Source organism: Ictalurus punctatus, chromosome 1 (assembly GCF_001660625.3).
Source record: "Ictalurus punctatus breed USDA103 chromosome 1, Coco_2.0, whole genome shotgun sequence".
In the NCBI taxonomy this organism is placed as follows: domain Eukaryota; kingdom Metazoa; phylum Chordata; class Actinopteri; order Siluriformes; family Ictaluridae; genus Ictalurus; species Ictalurus punctatus.
In genome coordinates this window covers 11,456,568-11,471,212 of record NC_030416.2, presented here as the reverse complement: position 1 = coordinate 11,471,212, position 14,645 = coordinate 11,456,568, and the positions used below count along the sequence as shown (strand labels likewise).

Sequence of the window (14,645 nt, the reverse complement as noted above, 5' to 3'; positions counted from 1 at the left end):
ATGCTCAGTCAATTGTCCCTGAATAAACAATGGTAGTATATTATAGAGTAAGACGATAGTCAGCAAAAACTTATAAGACTTATATATTTATATTATATGAATGTGTGTGTTGGGGGGAAGTGGACGTAGAGTTTGGAATTGTTTGCGAAAGAAAATATGTCGTTTTGGGCAGTGGGGGGACAAACAAACACAGAAAAACCCTCCCTCCCAGTATTTACACATTCTAGGCGTAGTGTGTTATATTTCAAATCGTTTTTAAACACCCACTGAATGGGGAAACTCTCAGCCAATCAGTGAAGCGGACGCATGCACGTGCGCGGCCTCTCATTGGCTGGTTTGAAAATTGCCGCAAATGGGCTGCACGCGACTTAAATAATCTCCGTGGCTGTTTGTATGAGCAGTGTAGCTGGGTTTAGTGAAGCAGCGGAACGTTTTAGTCTTTCGGTTTTTTTTTTATCATTTATATTAGGAGGTTTTTAAAAATAAAAATTAGAGGTATACTGAGGAAAGCGGTTACCGAATCAATAAGTGACTGTAGAGAACACTACTTGCAGGTGAGTAGACTTGTATTAGCTAATTATTCATTTACCAACCTGTTTGCTTAAACTAAAAAAAAACTCCAGCTGTTTTACTTGGCTAACTCAGGAGATAGCTAATTTAGGCTAACAGTGTGCTGGCTAACAAAGACCTGTTGTTGATTTTATTTATTTTAAACATCTTTTATGCATGCATTTCTCTCTGTGTGTCTTCGTTTGTTGTAATTATACAAAATTATTAAAGTTCTTGCTCAGCTAGCAACGAATAAGTGATTGCCAGCCCAGTAATTATGTCCAAGACTATTTTCAAAATATCTTTTTTTATATATATAAAAAACCCACTATTGTTATTTCAGTTAGCAATAGTTTGTTTTATATTTTCTATTTTCATGGCATATTATCCTGTTGCATAATATTGAACAAACACCTCACAAGTCTATACAATTTCTGTAGAATATGTCCATGAGAACTTTCTTAAACACCCCCCTCAATTTCCCCTTATTTATCTTGTATTTTCTGCTCACCTTCCGTGGGTACATGCAACTTTTCAAATTCCATGTGACTATAATTTTCTGCTTGTAAATGCACAATCTTTTCTCTTATCTTTGACACAGAAGTTGAGCATGGGTACCAGTGAGAGCAAGATGGCTGTGGCATCAACGCCTAAGCCGGATCCGATCCAGCAGCTCAAGACTCGACGCTTGGCCCAGCTGGCAGATCCTCGATCTCCGTCCTGCGGGATCGACCGCACGCCTATACAGGTAACAGCTAGGCAGTTATTCACTAAAATATGTATATTCAGTGTTCTCCTGAACTTGGATATGAACTGGAGTCTGTATGCCTGTCATTGTGTTAACATTTCTGTGCCCTTTTGTATTGAAGGTGAATGGTGCAGCTTCTACAGTCCAACAAGTTCCAGAGTCAGTTGGACCCGTGTATGTTGATCCACGGTCGCCTACGGTCGGTATTGTTCGCACACCACTAAAGGACAGTATGAAAAGTAAGTTAACATGGTGAGAAGGGAGGGTGGGGGTGTGTGTATGTGTATATTAGTTGTTTCTGCATAACCCGAATATGTTTGGTGTGTTCTGTATCTTCTGTGCCAATTTTAATTAGAGCCTGAGATTAACTAACTGTTTTCTGGGAATGTCAACATCAAAAATTGTTTTATATAGCACATTTAAAACCAGCAAAGGTTGACCAGAGTGCTTTACAACATTCATTACAAAAAATAGACATGCTTATATTAATATATAATATATTAATATTATATTAATATAATATAAAACATTATATTAATATAATATAAAACAAACTAACATTATAGCTGTTGTTGCATAACAATCATATAACAAATTTTAAAACTATCTCCATGGCTGGTCAAATATTAAGGAAAAAATATAAGATTTTTACTTGGGTTTGAAAGTTGTTATTGTAGAGGCAGACTATTCCAAAGCTTGGGTCCAGTTACACAGTGAAAGTATGATCACCCCAAGTATGGATTTAGATCTGGCAACCGTTTGCTGTGATGGATCACATGACCTGAGCATTCTAGGGGTGATTACGGATAGAGAGAACCTCTGTAAGGTATGAACGAGCCAGGTCGTTCAGAGATTTGTAAGCTATTAGGAAAGATTTCTAGTAATATAGGACCACATGCTACCTCAAATCATGTCTGTTTCTTCACTCATACGGGGTTTAATATGCAGTACAACTAGCCACCTTGTTTGTAACTCTTGTAAAGCTATGGAACCATTCAACTTTTTACCAGAGACTCTTTTTCTATAAAACAATCTATGAATGTTAGACTGCCATTGCTGCTAGGTTTTTTTGTGGTTTTGTTTTGTTTTGTTTTTGGGTCTTAGTTCTTTGAGTTAATTGGGTATCAAACTGGTATGTTTGTGTGCTGCATTAGAACGAGGATGCGTCCGGGGGAAACAGTGTAATACTGTCGTGTTGCACCAAGTGACCAAGTTTCTTTAATGAATATTATATTGAAAATGCGGCTCATTTCAGGAATTTGAAAATTGTGCCACTTTAATCCTGTCTGCTATGCTGTGCTTGGCTCTCTGGGTGCTCTTCCTCCCTTTAAACACAAAAGGTTTGAGTAAATTACAGCATAAAATTGTAGTATAGTTTTGATTTTGTAATTTCTTTAGCAGGGTACTAAAGGACACCAAAATGTGTTAATAAATATGGTCATGGTAAAGCTGAAGGGACCCAATGTTTTAGTGATACCGATACCATGACAATTTTGAGTAGAGCTCGACCAATACCGATATTTGCATGTGTTTGTGCCTGAGAACCAATATTTATTTATTTTACTTCTGCTTTTGACACAATAACACCACTGAACTGAACAAACCGTTTTATTTATAACAATTGTCAATTTGACCCTCATATTTACACGCCAATAAATAGAGGGGTCTGAAAGAGGTGCAAAAAATAAAGTGCAATGTTTGTGTCCTTTAAAATAAAAACTTTGAGGCAAACAGATGTGACACCATGAGTTTGTTTCTATTTCTTAGTGCCAAGTTGCTTAAACTACATATCAAGCATTCATCTCATTTGTGCATTAATGGCTGTTTGTGTATTAATTAAAGAAAAGCAAGTATACTTTAGCTGTGCACACGGTTGTTGACTGGTCTTTCCCCAGATTCAGTGCTGCAGTATTGCTCCTGTGTGCAATTCTCAAAACACCCACAAGATGCCACCATTTATCGGTGAATCCGATATTATGAACCCGATAACCGATTATGGAAAAATGCTTAAATATCAGGAAAAATGTCAAATTTTTAGCCATAGTGCACACTGCCAGTACACTGTTCTGATTAGCAGATGTGCGGTAGAAAGTCACTCGGCAGACACCACGAAAGTGGATAGGTCCATGGAAAGCAGTTCACGTTAAATCCCAACACTTTCCGTGCTTCCATCCAGTCTTCTGAACAGGCTTTTGAAGCCTACGGTAGACTCAAAAAGCACTTCAGAGGCAGTAACGCAACCGAGCCTTCCTGCCATACAAGAACACACTGTTAACATACCGTGAAGGAGGTCAAGGCTTGCAGGAGCTTGAATTTTTTTTTTATGCTGGAGAAAATTTCCTTAAATCTGTTTATCATTGCTGTGATGTTGGGCAGTAGCATTGGTGTGTTTAATCTTGCCCTGCTTGTTTGAATATTTGGCAGCCTCAGGGTTGGGAAGAAACTTGATTGCTGCTTAACGTTTAGAAGTTTGATCTCTTTGAAGTTTGGTCTTTGCTCTAAAACTTGTCTTCTGGTGTCCCTCTTGCAGTAACGGTCAGCTCACTGGCTCGTCGGCTGAGCACGTTCTTCCTTAATGATGTGATGGTTGGTGACACTACCTCCGCTCCTCTCCCCCCTGTGTCCTTTACTAAACACCACACCCTGCCTAGTGTAGAGCAGCAGGATGAGTTGAACTCCAAAGAGCCCCTCCTCCCACCTCATTCCCACAACTCTCTCAGTGGGCCCACTGACTGCCCGTCTACTCCTAAAGATTTCAGCTCCTGCATGGGTTACGGCTCCTTCTCCAGTAGTCCGTTTGTAGTGGTTGGTGAGACTCAGGTGGAGGTTGGGGTGGAAGCAGACACCACTATTGACGAGGTTGAGGAGGCTGTCCTACTGGGTGAGTCTCCCCTTAATCGGGAGCTCAGCCTCAGCATGCTTGGCTGCCGCGAGGGTGTTTACTCACCAGATTTCTTCCCCTCGGCAGAGGAGCGTCCTTCCACTCCTGTTCCTCCTTTGGAGGACGGGCGAGATGTGGATCACTCCTATGCACGGCCTGTCCTCACCTGTGAGCCTGTTCAGCCTGCTCCTGTTCCTGTCCAAGAAGCCATCATGCCACCAAGGACTGCTGACAGGCCACAGTCACCTGAGCAGGAGGTATGTTTTCACTCGAGCAGGAAAAGCTTATATTGGTTTTTGAAACCTAATTTGAACGTTTTCCCTTTGTGCACAGAGTGTCGCAGAAGAAATCGCTATACTGCCAGAGCAAGATCTGAAACGGACCAAGAAGTCAAATTCTGAACCAGCCGAGAGTGAAGTCCTACTGCCTGCTATAAAAGTCCCCAAGTTTGATACTCGCAGCCCGAGCCAGACTGTTTTTAAGCCCCAGTGGCTGGGTGTGGGATTTGGAGCGACAGGCGTCCGTGCTAGAGGAGTTCAGAGCCGTGGGAGAGGACCCTCCTCCCCGCTGTCCACCTGCAGACCAGTTACTGATGAGAACAAGAATGAGAATAAGGTTGTGATCAACAAACAGAAGCAGAGAGGTAAGATGCTTTTTTTCATGTATTGACTTGCTTATTTATTTTATTAGTTTTTTTTTATGCACAATGGTGGATTTTCTTTCCCTTATGTTTGTTGTTAAGGTCATTACATTACCTTGGGGATTGATTGTGTAATTAGTGAGGTTTGTCCCCCCCCCCTTTCTTCTCTGTTGCAGGAAAAACTCTTATTGGTGAAGGCAGATCCCCTCTGCAGATCCTCAAGGAAACCAATTCCCCCAGAAACAACACTTCACAGGTTTATCCCTTGTTCCTTGTGTCCGTCTCTCTCTTACCTCATTCATGCACACTGTTCCAGTCAGCAGCTTCTACGTTATACAGCCTTCTCACTGTGCGAAACTTTGTGCGGATTGTAGGCTCAGATTAAAAACCATGAAATGTTAATATTTAAATGAATTCTTGCCAAACAAAACGTGAGGAGGCAAGCCAATAACTTGATCTTGTGTTTATAATATCGATGATGCAATGCCATTATCTGCATCTGTTTTAGTACTCTGTTATAATTTATTTTTTAACCTTATCACTATGCCCCTGGAAAAACAACTCAACAAAAACATAGCAATTTGTCGAACGTAACTGTATCAAACACCTTAACTTGTACTATTTGAAAGCAGCCTCAGCTTCTTCAATCGAGTTCCTAACGGGTCTCAGCCGGATGTCCTGTGGATATTTTTCACACTTTTTGTCTAATGTGACCGATGAGCTAGGGAATTCTTTCAAAACAACGTATTTCCCAAATGAAGGAATAAAGGAGCAGTGTGCTTCCTATTCATATCTATATCTACTTGTGTCCGCGCCTGAAAACCTGAGAAAACCTGTCTGGAACACATTAAACAGCACACGCGTCTGACAAAACAAGCCATGTTAATACACTTACGAGTTTGTTTGAAGCACTTAATATAAAACATGTTTTGGACGACCCGGATCGTGCACGTTTCCCACAGAAACTCACTCTGACCTCTGCTGTTTCTCAGGTGTGTTTTATTCACAGAAATGCGCTTTCACCATTGTGAGGTGACATCACAGACCCAGCTAATCCATTACGAAATTTAATTGTCGCTTATTTTAATTATTGATTAGTTGTTGCAGCCCTATACTGTATATATTTACATCCCCTGTATTTCTATTAAAGTTCTAAGCACTGACACACAATATGTCTTGCCAGAGAGTGATGACTTCAGTTGTGCAAATGAATGCGGTATTTTATTTCCGTACTTAGAAAAATGTGCACAGCAGTCCTGCCTGACTTGGTGGGGGGGAAAAAAACCTTGTATGTTGTCTCTCTCTTCTGTGCAGATGAAGCTGAAGGTTTCTACTCCAGAGAAGCAGAGGTTTGGCCAAATGGACAGGAGAGCTCTCGTTCTTTCTCTCAACAAAGAGAACCAGTGAAGGCCAGAATAATGGACTGGATGACATTTCTCAACAAACACTCTGTATATAGAACCCAGTTTCTCACTCGGAGCAGCTGTACAATGATTTTATGAGCTTTATGTGTGTGTGTGTGCCATTTGTGGCTGTAATTTTACATTCCTTTTTCTTCTGTCTTGTCAATGTCTTAATTTTTCCCCCTCAAAAATTGTAAATAAACTCAATTATTTTAATTTTACTGTCTTCTGCCTGCATCAGTAGAATTTTTGTTCTTCAGAACTCTGGTGTTAAGTGTAACAATGTTAGTTACTCAAGGCTTTAATAGGCTTTAATTTCCACTTTAAAAGGAACACCTGTAAAGCTGCACATTCATGCAGTTATCTAATCATTTAGTCATCTGGCAGCAGCACAATGCATAAATTCATGCTGAAACTGGTTAAGAGCTTGAGTTAATGTTCACATCAAACGAAAATGTGTCTGTGTGAATTGAGTTGCACCATTTCATGTAAACTCATAATCATAATCATGCCACAGGTAAAGTCACGGAGATGACTTTACGTCTTCCCATTAAAGTGACGCTTATATAAAATTTATTCCTAAAACATTACATTAGGGCAGTTGCTCTTATTACAAGTTTTCCAATCAACATTTTAATGAATAGTCTTTGAATTTTGTGTTAATTTTTTTTTTTGTGCTCTTGGTTTTTCTCAGTTCAGGAGCGCCAGTCTTCCTTGATTAAAAATCCATAGTACTGTGATTGATAAAAATGATTCGACATCTCATGACCATGATTAGCTTTCTTTTATTAGTGGCGTATAGTGGAAAAGTCAAGGATAGTGAAGTAATGCTACAAAGTATTATGCATATAATAAGCAATATATGTAATAAAAGAATAATGATTTATGAAAATGACTAATGCCATATTAATTAAATGTAGCCAATATTATATGCTTTGAATAATATAAGTACAGATATCTAAAATCTAATATGGAACAATATTTTCCAAACTTATAGATCAATGTGAATTTATAAAGCAATAGAGTTATAGCATGAATTTAAAAATATGCATGCCAAATGTATTTTGGCAGTTTGCGTTATTTACACATTAACCGTATCGCTCATTCTGGTGTGTACGTTTCAGTTCAGTCTTCAAGTACTATGCACTAGTAACAGTATTTAAGAGTAACCAACACTATTTTACCTACATTCCTCTAACTGTTTTTCAAAATGACCTGAAAAGTATCTCCTGCAGTTACTCAGAGCACTGTGGGCCCCTGTAAGATTTGAACAGTCCTATATATCACTTGTCATTTGTATTGTTTATTGCATAATTTCTTTAAGGAAAAATATATATATGAGATACAGTATGATCTCAAGTGCAAACACCGCTCTCTCTCTCTCTCTGTGTGCCTACAAACCCAATTTTAAACCCACTCAGGTGTTTCCCTGAATCATGTATTTCCTCTTTTCTTTAGAAGATGCGACTCATTCAGAAGTTGTTTCAGTTCCAGACCTTCAGGAAGCTATCCCAGGATCCTGTGCAGCAAGCCATTCCGTCAGACGTCACACCGAGGCAGCTCACTCGGTTATCATGGCCTGACAGTGTTCCTGTGGAAAGAAATCCAGCATTTATGCAGAATGATAATAGCATAACCTTCATAATATCTTCTCAAAGCACTGAGCTGTTTCCCCGTATATCCAAGATCCAAGTGGCCCAGATCCTGGTTTCCTTCTTCTGTCTTCTAGTTGTCTTTCAAGGCGTTTTTCAATTTCCTGGTTCCTAACTCATTAATGCAGTCACTAATCTGCAGTAAGCACTTAATCCAAACACCCTGGATGGGGCGCAAGTCTATCTCGGGGTTCTGTGACCTCACCTGTGAGCAATAATTATTGCCCCCCCCCGAATAAACAGACTCTGTTACATCTACATGTGGCGTGGTCAACTCCTACCAACTCTGAGTCTTGCCACAAAGCCAATGAAATCACGTTAAACTCTCTCATCGTTACTCTTTCATTATCCACTGGCTTCTCTTTCATTTCCCCTCACTCACCCACTCGCTCAGCCTTCAGCATATCCCAGATGTTGCAGGTGAAGTCATCGTAGCCAGCCAGGAGGAGGCGTCCGGAAAGTGATGGTGCGAGGGAGGTGACACCGCTATTGAGGTTCGAATCCTGGTAGGTGGCCAGCTCCTGATCACCGCGCAGATCGTACAGCCTGCAGGACGAGTCGTCTGAGCCAGTGATCACTGCGTTACCGTTGGGGAAGAACTGTGGAAGGAGGAAGAAGAGTCTGCACTTTTGAAACGTGCGTGAAATTGATGATAATTTAAAATAAGGTATGTGTTTGAGAGCCAGAGAGAGAAAGGCATTCACCCCAATAGCATTTATGTCACTCTCATGACCATAGAAGGTCTGTTTGCACCGGCCCTCTCGTATGTCCCACAGTTTGGCTGTGTAGTCACATGCTCCTGAAATAAAACAATTAAAATCTGGAGACACAGCCATTGACATGCAGTCACCAATGTGGCCAGAAAAAATCGTCTTCTGTGCTCCAGTCTCGATGTCCCAGAGACAGCTAAGGAAAAATGAAAGATTCTTAGTATTGGACTGTACAGTATGGCAAAATGATTACTAACGTAAGGATGTCACAGTATTATCTGTTTGCTTCCTATTTGTTGTAGGCAGTGCTGAAGTGCAGAGGAACAAGGTGCTCACCAGGTACAGTCTCCAGAACCGGTGATGATCTCGGTGTCACTCAGGAAGCGACAGCAAGACAAATAACCTGAGTCATCCAAAAAAAAAAAAAAAAAACACCCCAAAATTCAGGGGAATTAGTGAACATGTAGATAGCACCCCTCATTCTTTTTATTTTTATTTTTTAGAAATACATGGCACAATACTCTAAGTCTTCTAGTTATGATGTAAAGTAAACAATTCTACATATTTCCTTGGCTTTATATTTGATATAATTGTAGATCTAATAACGGTACTGCAAATTCTCCAAAATAAAATGTTTATCTGTATATATAAAGCCTTAATCAGGTGTTTGCACCTGTATGTGCAGCCAGCTCACGCATGACCTTAATATGGCCATCTTTAGGCATCAGGTTGTAGATAGAGCACATGTTATCCAAGCCACCACATGCCACCAGGTTTCCTGAGGGAGCGTAAGCACACGTCATCACCCACGAAGACTTCAGTGGGATGGCGTTCACCTGGAACACGGACATGTGGCAAAGGTCCAAACATTCAAATTCATCTTTCAATGATTCAATGAAACTTCCTAAAACATGTTCCATGTATCCCATGCATATTTGTACTTAATTAGATGATGTAATGATTCATATTACATCAGCAAGATTTATTATTTGCATGGAATTCTGTATGTTTATCAGCTGTTTTCTTTACATGACCTGTTTCCTATGTGACTTCAGAGCTGTTAGGCTTTGACCAAATGGTACCTATATACAGTACTCCGGAACAGTATCTATATACAGTACCTATATACAGTACTCCGGAACAGTCTCCCTTTCCATTTGAGGTCAGCTTCTTCAATAAGCATTGTTAAATCATCATTACTGAAAATGTATTTTTATTCTCTAGCTTTCAAATAGGTCTTTTAATAACTTGAAATATGTAAATACTTGATGATGTATTTAAAGGTATCTATTTATTAATCATTATTCGTATTAGTGTCACTATGTTTTTAAAACATAATTCTCTTTTGGATTATTTGGTTGATTGATTAGTAAAGCATTTGAGTCAACTTCTGTTGTTTTAAATGTGCACTATAAATATGTATATCTTAAAATATAAATAAATCCATGGTTCATGAGTTATATGGTGTGAGATTTAAAAAAAGATATTTTATGTGTTTTTTAGAAATACATGTTAATTACTGTATGTTCTTAAATTTTAATAAGCTTATTTACTTATTTATTAATTTTTTTAGCATAAGTGGCATTTTATCCCTAAAACTATGCAAATTGTACACATCGTACTTTTCACTAGTTTTTTTTTTTTCTTCCAATAAATAATTTATTTACAAAATATCTTTTTAAAACAGTTCCGTGAAATAATAACATTTTGATAAACTGGTATGTGAACATGTGCGGTAGAAAAAAAAAGTGAAATTCAAGTCAAAAAGGACTTTTTGTGATATGCAAATTAGCACGTTTGTCGCTATCTTTTATAAGAGATTTGCCATACAAAACTATTGCGTTGACATATTTTATTGACTTTTGAAACCATGTGTTTCAACGAGGGACCTATATAAATGTACATAAATCACTTGTTGGATGCTGTACCTTGTTGGTGCTGTAGGTGTCCCACACAATCAGTTTGCCATCCTGAGATGCGCTCACACACAGTCTGCGAGATAAACACAGAGCTACTTAGTAAGCAAGGTTGGAAAAAACAAGTGAGAGAGGCTACAGAAAGTATGTGTTCAACAGAAAGTAGATCGCAACATATGTGTTCAGTTAGAACTAATTTATTGCACTTGAAAAAGGCTAATCATCCACATGCCTGTTGACTGATCAGTGTGTCAGAGCAGTAATCCAGCTACTCGATCACATCTTTAATTATGATGCTTATAGAAAGTCAGATCACTGGCTTGCAGGCAGGCATCTTGGTGTGTGTTAGTGTTTCAGTCGAGTGTAGAGGTTGGTGCACTGCTGGCTAGCGCTGCACTGCTGGTAATTTGCATGTGTGTGGTTAAGCTGTATATATATATATATATATATATATATATATATATATATATATATATATATATATATATATATATATATATATATATATACATGTATGCATGTGTATGTATGTATGTGTGTGTACTTTGAATCTGTGGCCCATTGCATGGCGTAGATCTTGGCCAGGTGTCCTCTCAGTGTCTTTCTGGATTTGAGCTGAACCTTTCCCAATGCTGCTGTGCCTGAGACGCTATCCTGCAGCGTGGCGTCCTTCACTCCTTTACGTGCCTCCTGTGGAGGTCAAGGGTCAGAGAATATGTTCACGGTGACAAACTGATGTTAAATAAAGGCACCGTTTCAGACTAATTAAACAAACATCATGCAAACTAAAGCAATCAAAGTTCTATGGAACTAATTAAAAAATAATAATAATAACTAGATCCCGATGTAACCTACAAGAAAACAATCCTAGCATGTAGATGTGTAATTATTGGTCCAGTTCAAAGCCACAATAATGGCTCATTGGCAGTGCTAGGATTTGAACTCATAACCTTCCGGGCACTACCACAGAACCAACAAAAGGTTGTAGTACAAAGAAACAAGTCGTACTACTGTCTTTATGAGTGTATTTTGAAAACCATGAACTGATCTTATGTTCTATAACAGTTTAATGTTAAAATTAAGATCAACATGTTGTGTGTGTGGTGTTAGATGGTATAGTTCAGACTGGAGATACTAACAGAGATCTTCCCCTTGAGGTCCTCCACCTCCTTCCGAAGTTGCGCCATTTCACCCATGGCAACAGTTGTCAGGCAGAACTTCCAACCGAGATGAACAGGAAGTGAGATCAGGTGAACAGAGCGACTTCTTGGAGGAAATGGTGAAAAGGCAGACGTAAATAAACAAAATACACTTAAAGTGACGTAAGTCCCTTTAAATGTCAATGTTTCATTCTATAATGTCACTCTATAGTCCTCACTTCTATAGGAAGGTCACATTTTATTGAAACCAAAACACTCCCTCCCTGCCTTAGGTGGCCATTTGCAATTCAAACTCTTCTCAACTGGTTTGCAAATGGTCACAAATAAGGATGGACGCAAACATACACTGATTCAACCACACACGTCATCAAAACATTAACAACAACAAAAATCTCCCCTATACACACTGAATGCACTCATAACAAGTACCTTCGGGTTTTATTTTTTATCTTCAGTACATTTCAGTCTTCCAGCACATAACGTGTCATACATTTATGTCTCCCAAGCAGTGATAAACACTTTATACATCGATCTTACTGCGGATTTCAGTTTACAGCTCATACATGCAGAACACAAAAGTTATTCAATTCTCATATAAGGCTACACAATGATTTGAAACGAACTCTATTCGCTTGGAAGGAGTGTCATTTATTTATTTATTTATTTGTTTATTTATTTAAGCATTTGAAATCCTGAACTCTTTCGAAAAGAATTTACAGTGCATTCCTGCAGCATCTTAGAATATACTTAAACATCCAGAGGGAAGACTAACGACACAAACAACACTCAATTCATTATTATAGCTAAATCTTACCTTATAAAGCGAGGTCACGTTTTCTGCTATTGCCGATTAAATGCGTTAGTGTCTCTAGCCAGCTCTTATGACCAAATGAGTTTGCCTAAAATTTGTTTGAGGAAGGGGTGTGGGAGAAGGTGCAGGCAGGGTTCGAGGGAGGGAACTGCTCCGTCATGGACATTAGTCAAATGGTGTCATTTTACATTTTTTTCATAACGTGAACACGAGCGCAATATGTCTCGGTGGGGTTTTGTGCGATTTTGTCCATCGAGCCCTTTGGTGTTTATCAGATTAGCTTCTAATAAAATAGGGATGATGTTTTCAGTATGTCGTGTAGCATAGGGAGGCCAGGAGGCCCAAGATAGGACCACACTAGCATCACAGACGAAGATGGAAAAATGGAGAGATGAGGAGTACTGGACAAAAGAGCGAGAGAGCGCGAGATAGAGAGAAAGATGGATGAAGGCAGGATGGGTTTAGAGTGGGTTTAAATCCAGGCTGGTGAGATTTTAAGGAGGGAAGCCTTTTGGCTCAAATCTGCTCTCATCTGATTACAGACTGCTCTTCGCATCTGGATAAGAGCTGGAAGGGTAGGTGGAGAGAGAGAGAGAGAGAGTGAGAGAGGGAGAGGGAGGGAGAAAGGGGGGGGAGGGAGGGAAGGAGTGGGGGGGAGGAGGAGGCTGTGTGGGTAAGGGGTTCGTGAGTGTGGCCTAGACATCATTTGAATCCTGGACACTGTCCACTTTGAATGATGTTTCATTACTCTCATTAGTAGTCTGAAATACAGCATGCACCTGATGTTTTATGCTTTTGATTTATTTCGTGTTAAAGCATCACCAGTAAAATAAAGATCTTTCACTGATTTGATTACTGATTCAATGGCTTAACATGTTCTGATTTCAGTTCGTATACTACTACTACTACATTACTACTACTACTAACAATAATAATAATAATATATTTAGTATAGTGTAGTATAATTTGTCATTTGGTGTCAATAGTCAGGGAATCTCTAGTTTCATTTGTGTATATTGTTTTAAATGTGACAAAAGATTTTTGGTCATTTTTGACACACACACAACAGAATATAATAGAAGTGTTACTTAAATGTCACTTACCTCCTCCTCCCTCCTCCTCCTCCTCTTCCTCCTCCTCAGTTATATGCTTCTTTTTCTGTATATTTGCTCTTGTATTTATGTTTCCTTTCCTCTCCTCTTGTTTTTTTCACATAACGCTGTTTCACACTGAACCGCTCTGCTTTACCCTCGTCCTGATCTCTCCTGCCTCTCTGCCACTTCTGTGCAGGACAGATGATATTTGTAGGGGATGAAATGAGCTCAGAGTTGAAAGGATAACGCAGAGGACGTGGTGAGTGAGAAGGAGGGATATTTGCCTGCGAGGAAAAGGGAAAGTAAGGAAAGAAGTTGTCAAGTTCATTTACCTTCAAACCTGAGCTCATGGGAACAGATGATGGAAAAATGCATGTTGAATACACTTGGGAATTTGACATTTTTACTGCTCAGTACTGGTTTCTGACTGGCAGGAAAGTTATATGTGTCTTAAGACGATTTAAATGCCCACAAACACTACTTAACACACATTGCACAGCAGGTTATTAGAAAGATTTGATTGTTTTAAATGAAAAACAAGTCATTCATCTCAAACTGCATGGATATTAGTACCAATGAATGCAACTCAAATTGGTTAGTGATCATTTGCCATTTTAAAAGTATTAAATCTTACAAAAATGTTCCTTCAAAAATTTGTTTCAAAATATTATTTTGAGGACCTAGAACATCTGTGATATCTATATTAGTGATGCATGTATTGCCAGTGGCCTGAGACATAAATTTGCAGAGTTCAAATCACTGCATGGTGGTTCATTATTCACCGCTCGCCATGTGACTCACTCATAAGCAAAGCAAATGACTCGAGCGTGTGTTTTTTTTTTTTTTTTGCATCTTCAAGATGGCAGCATGCACAGACACCGTGTCCTCTTTCAACCTGTCTCCGCTTCACTTGACTAGTTCTCTGAAGAGCTTTTATGACACCTTTGTTCTGTAGCAGTAAAAAAATATAAATAAATAAGCTACAGTATTTTTTGATGATGGTCTGGAGGATGAACTTTGGACGTGCTCTGTGTAGAATTTAAAATTTGTCATTTGTTTAACAAAGCTTGAGAAGTTGCCA

The 14,645-nt window shown here is 39.1% G+C and overlaps 2 protein-coding genes across 6 annotated transcripts; one reads left to right on the top strand and one right to left on the bottom strand.

Annotated features, from left to right (window-relative positions):
• The first annotated feature begins 379 nt into the window (after positions 1-379).
• On the top strand, positions 380-6,437 carry cdca3 (cell division cycle associated 3). 2 transcript variants are annotated; one of them, XM_017470163.3, is made up of 8 exons: positions 380-554; positions 1,151-1,297; positions 1,419-1,536; positions 3,828-4,178; positions 4,266-4,435; positions 4,512-4,821; positions 4,995-5,074; positions 6,133-6,437. In XM_017470163.3, the coding sequence occupies exons 2-8, from the start codon at positions 1,160-1,162 to the stop codon at positions 6,223-6,225; spliced, it is 1,260 nt and encodes a 419-aa protein (XP_017325652.1). In that variant the 5' UTR covers positions 380-554; positions 1,151-1,159; the 3' UTR covers positions 6,226-6,437. The 2 variants fall into 2 exon arrangements, with proteins under 2 accessions (XP_017325652.1, XP_017325642.1); XM_017470153.2 differs by having other exon boundaries at positions 3,828-4,435.
• Positions 6,438-6,981: 544 nt separating this feature from the next.
• gnb3a (guanine nucleotide binding protein (G protein), beta polypeptide 3a) lies at positions 6,982-13,782 on the bottom strand. Of its 4 annotated transcripts, none has more exons than XM_017470194.3 (9): positions 13,574-13,782; positions 11,639-11,765; positions 11,044-11,189; positions 10,512-10,575; positions 9,257-9,419; positions 8,920-8,986; positions 8,578-8,779; positions 8,256-8,472; positions 6,982-7,812 (listed from the first exon to the last, which is right to left on the bottom strand). In XM_017470194.3, the coding sequence occupies exons 2-9, from the start codon at positions 11,693-11,695 to the stop codon at positions 7,706-7,708; spliced, it is 1,023 nt and encodes a 340-aa protein (XP_017325683.1). In that variant the 5' UTR covers positions 11,696-11,765; positions 13,574-13,782; the 3' UTR covers positions 6,982-7,705. The 4 variants fall into 4 exon arrangements, with proteins under 4 accessions (XP_017325683.1, XP_053536805.1, XP_017325664.1 ...); XM_053680830.1 differs by having other exon boundaries at positions 11,639-11,762; XM_017470175.2 differs by lacking the exon at positions 13,574-13,782 and adding an exon at positions 12,474-12,571.
• Between the last annotated feature and the right edge of the window lie 863 nt (positions 13,783-14,645).

Coding starts and splice junctions, on each gene's coding strand:
- cdca3 (XM_017470153.2), top strand. CDS start 1,160: ATGGGTACCAGTGAGAGCAAGATGGCTGTGGCATCAACGCCTAAGCCG. Junction 1,298..1,418: donor TCGACCGCACGCCTATACAG/GTAACAGCTAGG, acceptor TTTGTATTGAAG/GTGAATGGTGCAGCTTCTAC. Junction 1,537..3,827: donor ACTAAAGGACAGTATGAAAA/GTAAGTTAACAT, acceptor TCCCTCTTGCAG/TAACGGTCAGCTCACTGGCT.
- gnb3a (XM_017470194.3), bottom strand. CDS start 11,695: ATGGGTGAAATGGCGCAACTTCGGAAGGAGGTGGAGGACCTCAAGGGG. Junction 10,576..11,043: donor CAATGGGCCACAGATTCAAA/GTACACACACAT, acceptor TTTATCTCGCAG/ACTGTGTGTGAGCGCATCTC. Junction 8,780..8,919: donor GGTTCTGGAGACTGTACCTG/GTGAGCACCTTG, acceptor ATTTTTCCTTAG/CTGTCTCTGGGACATCGAGA.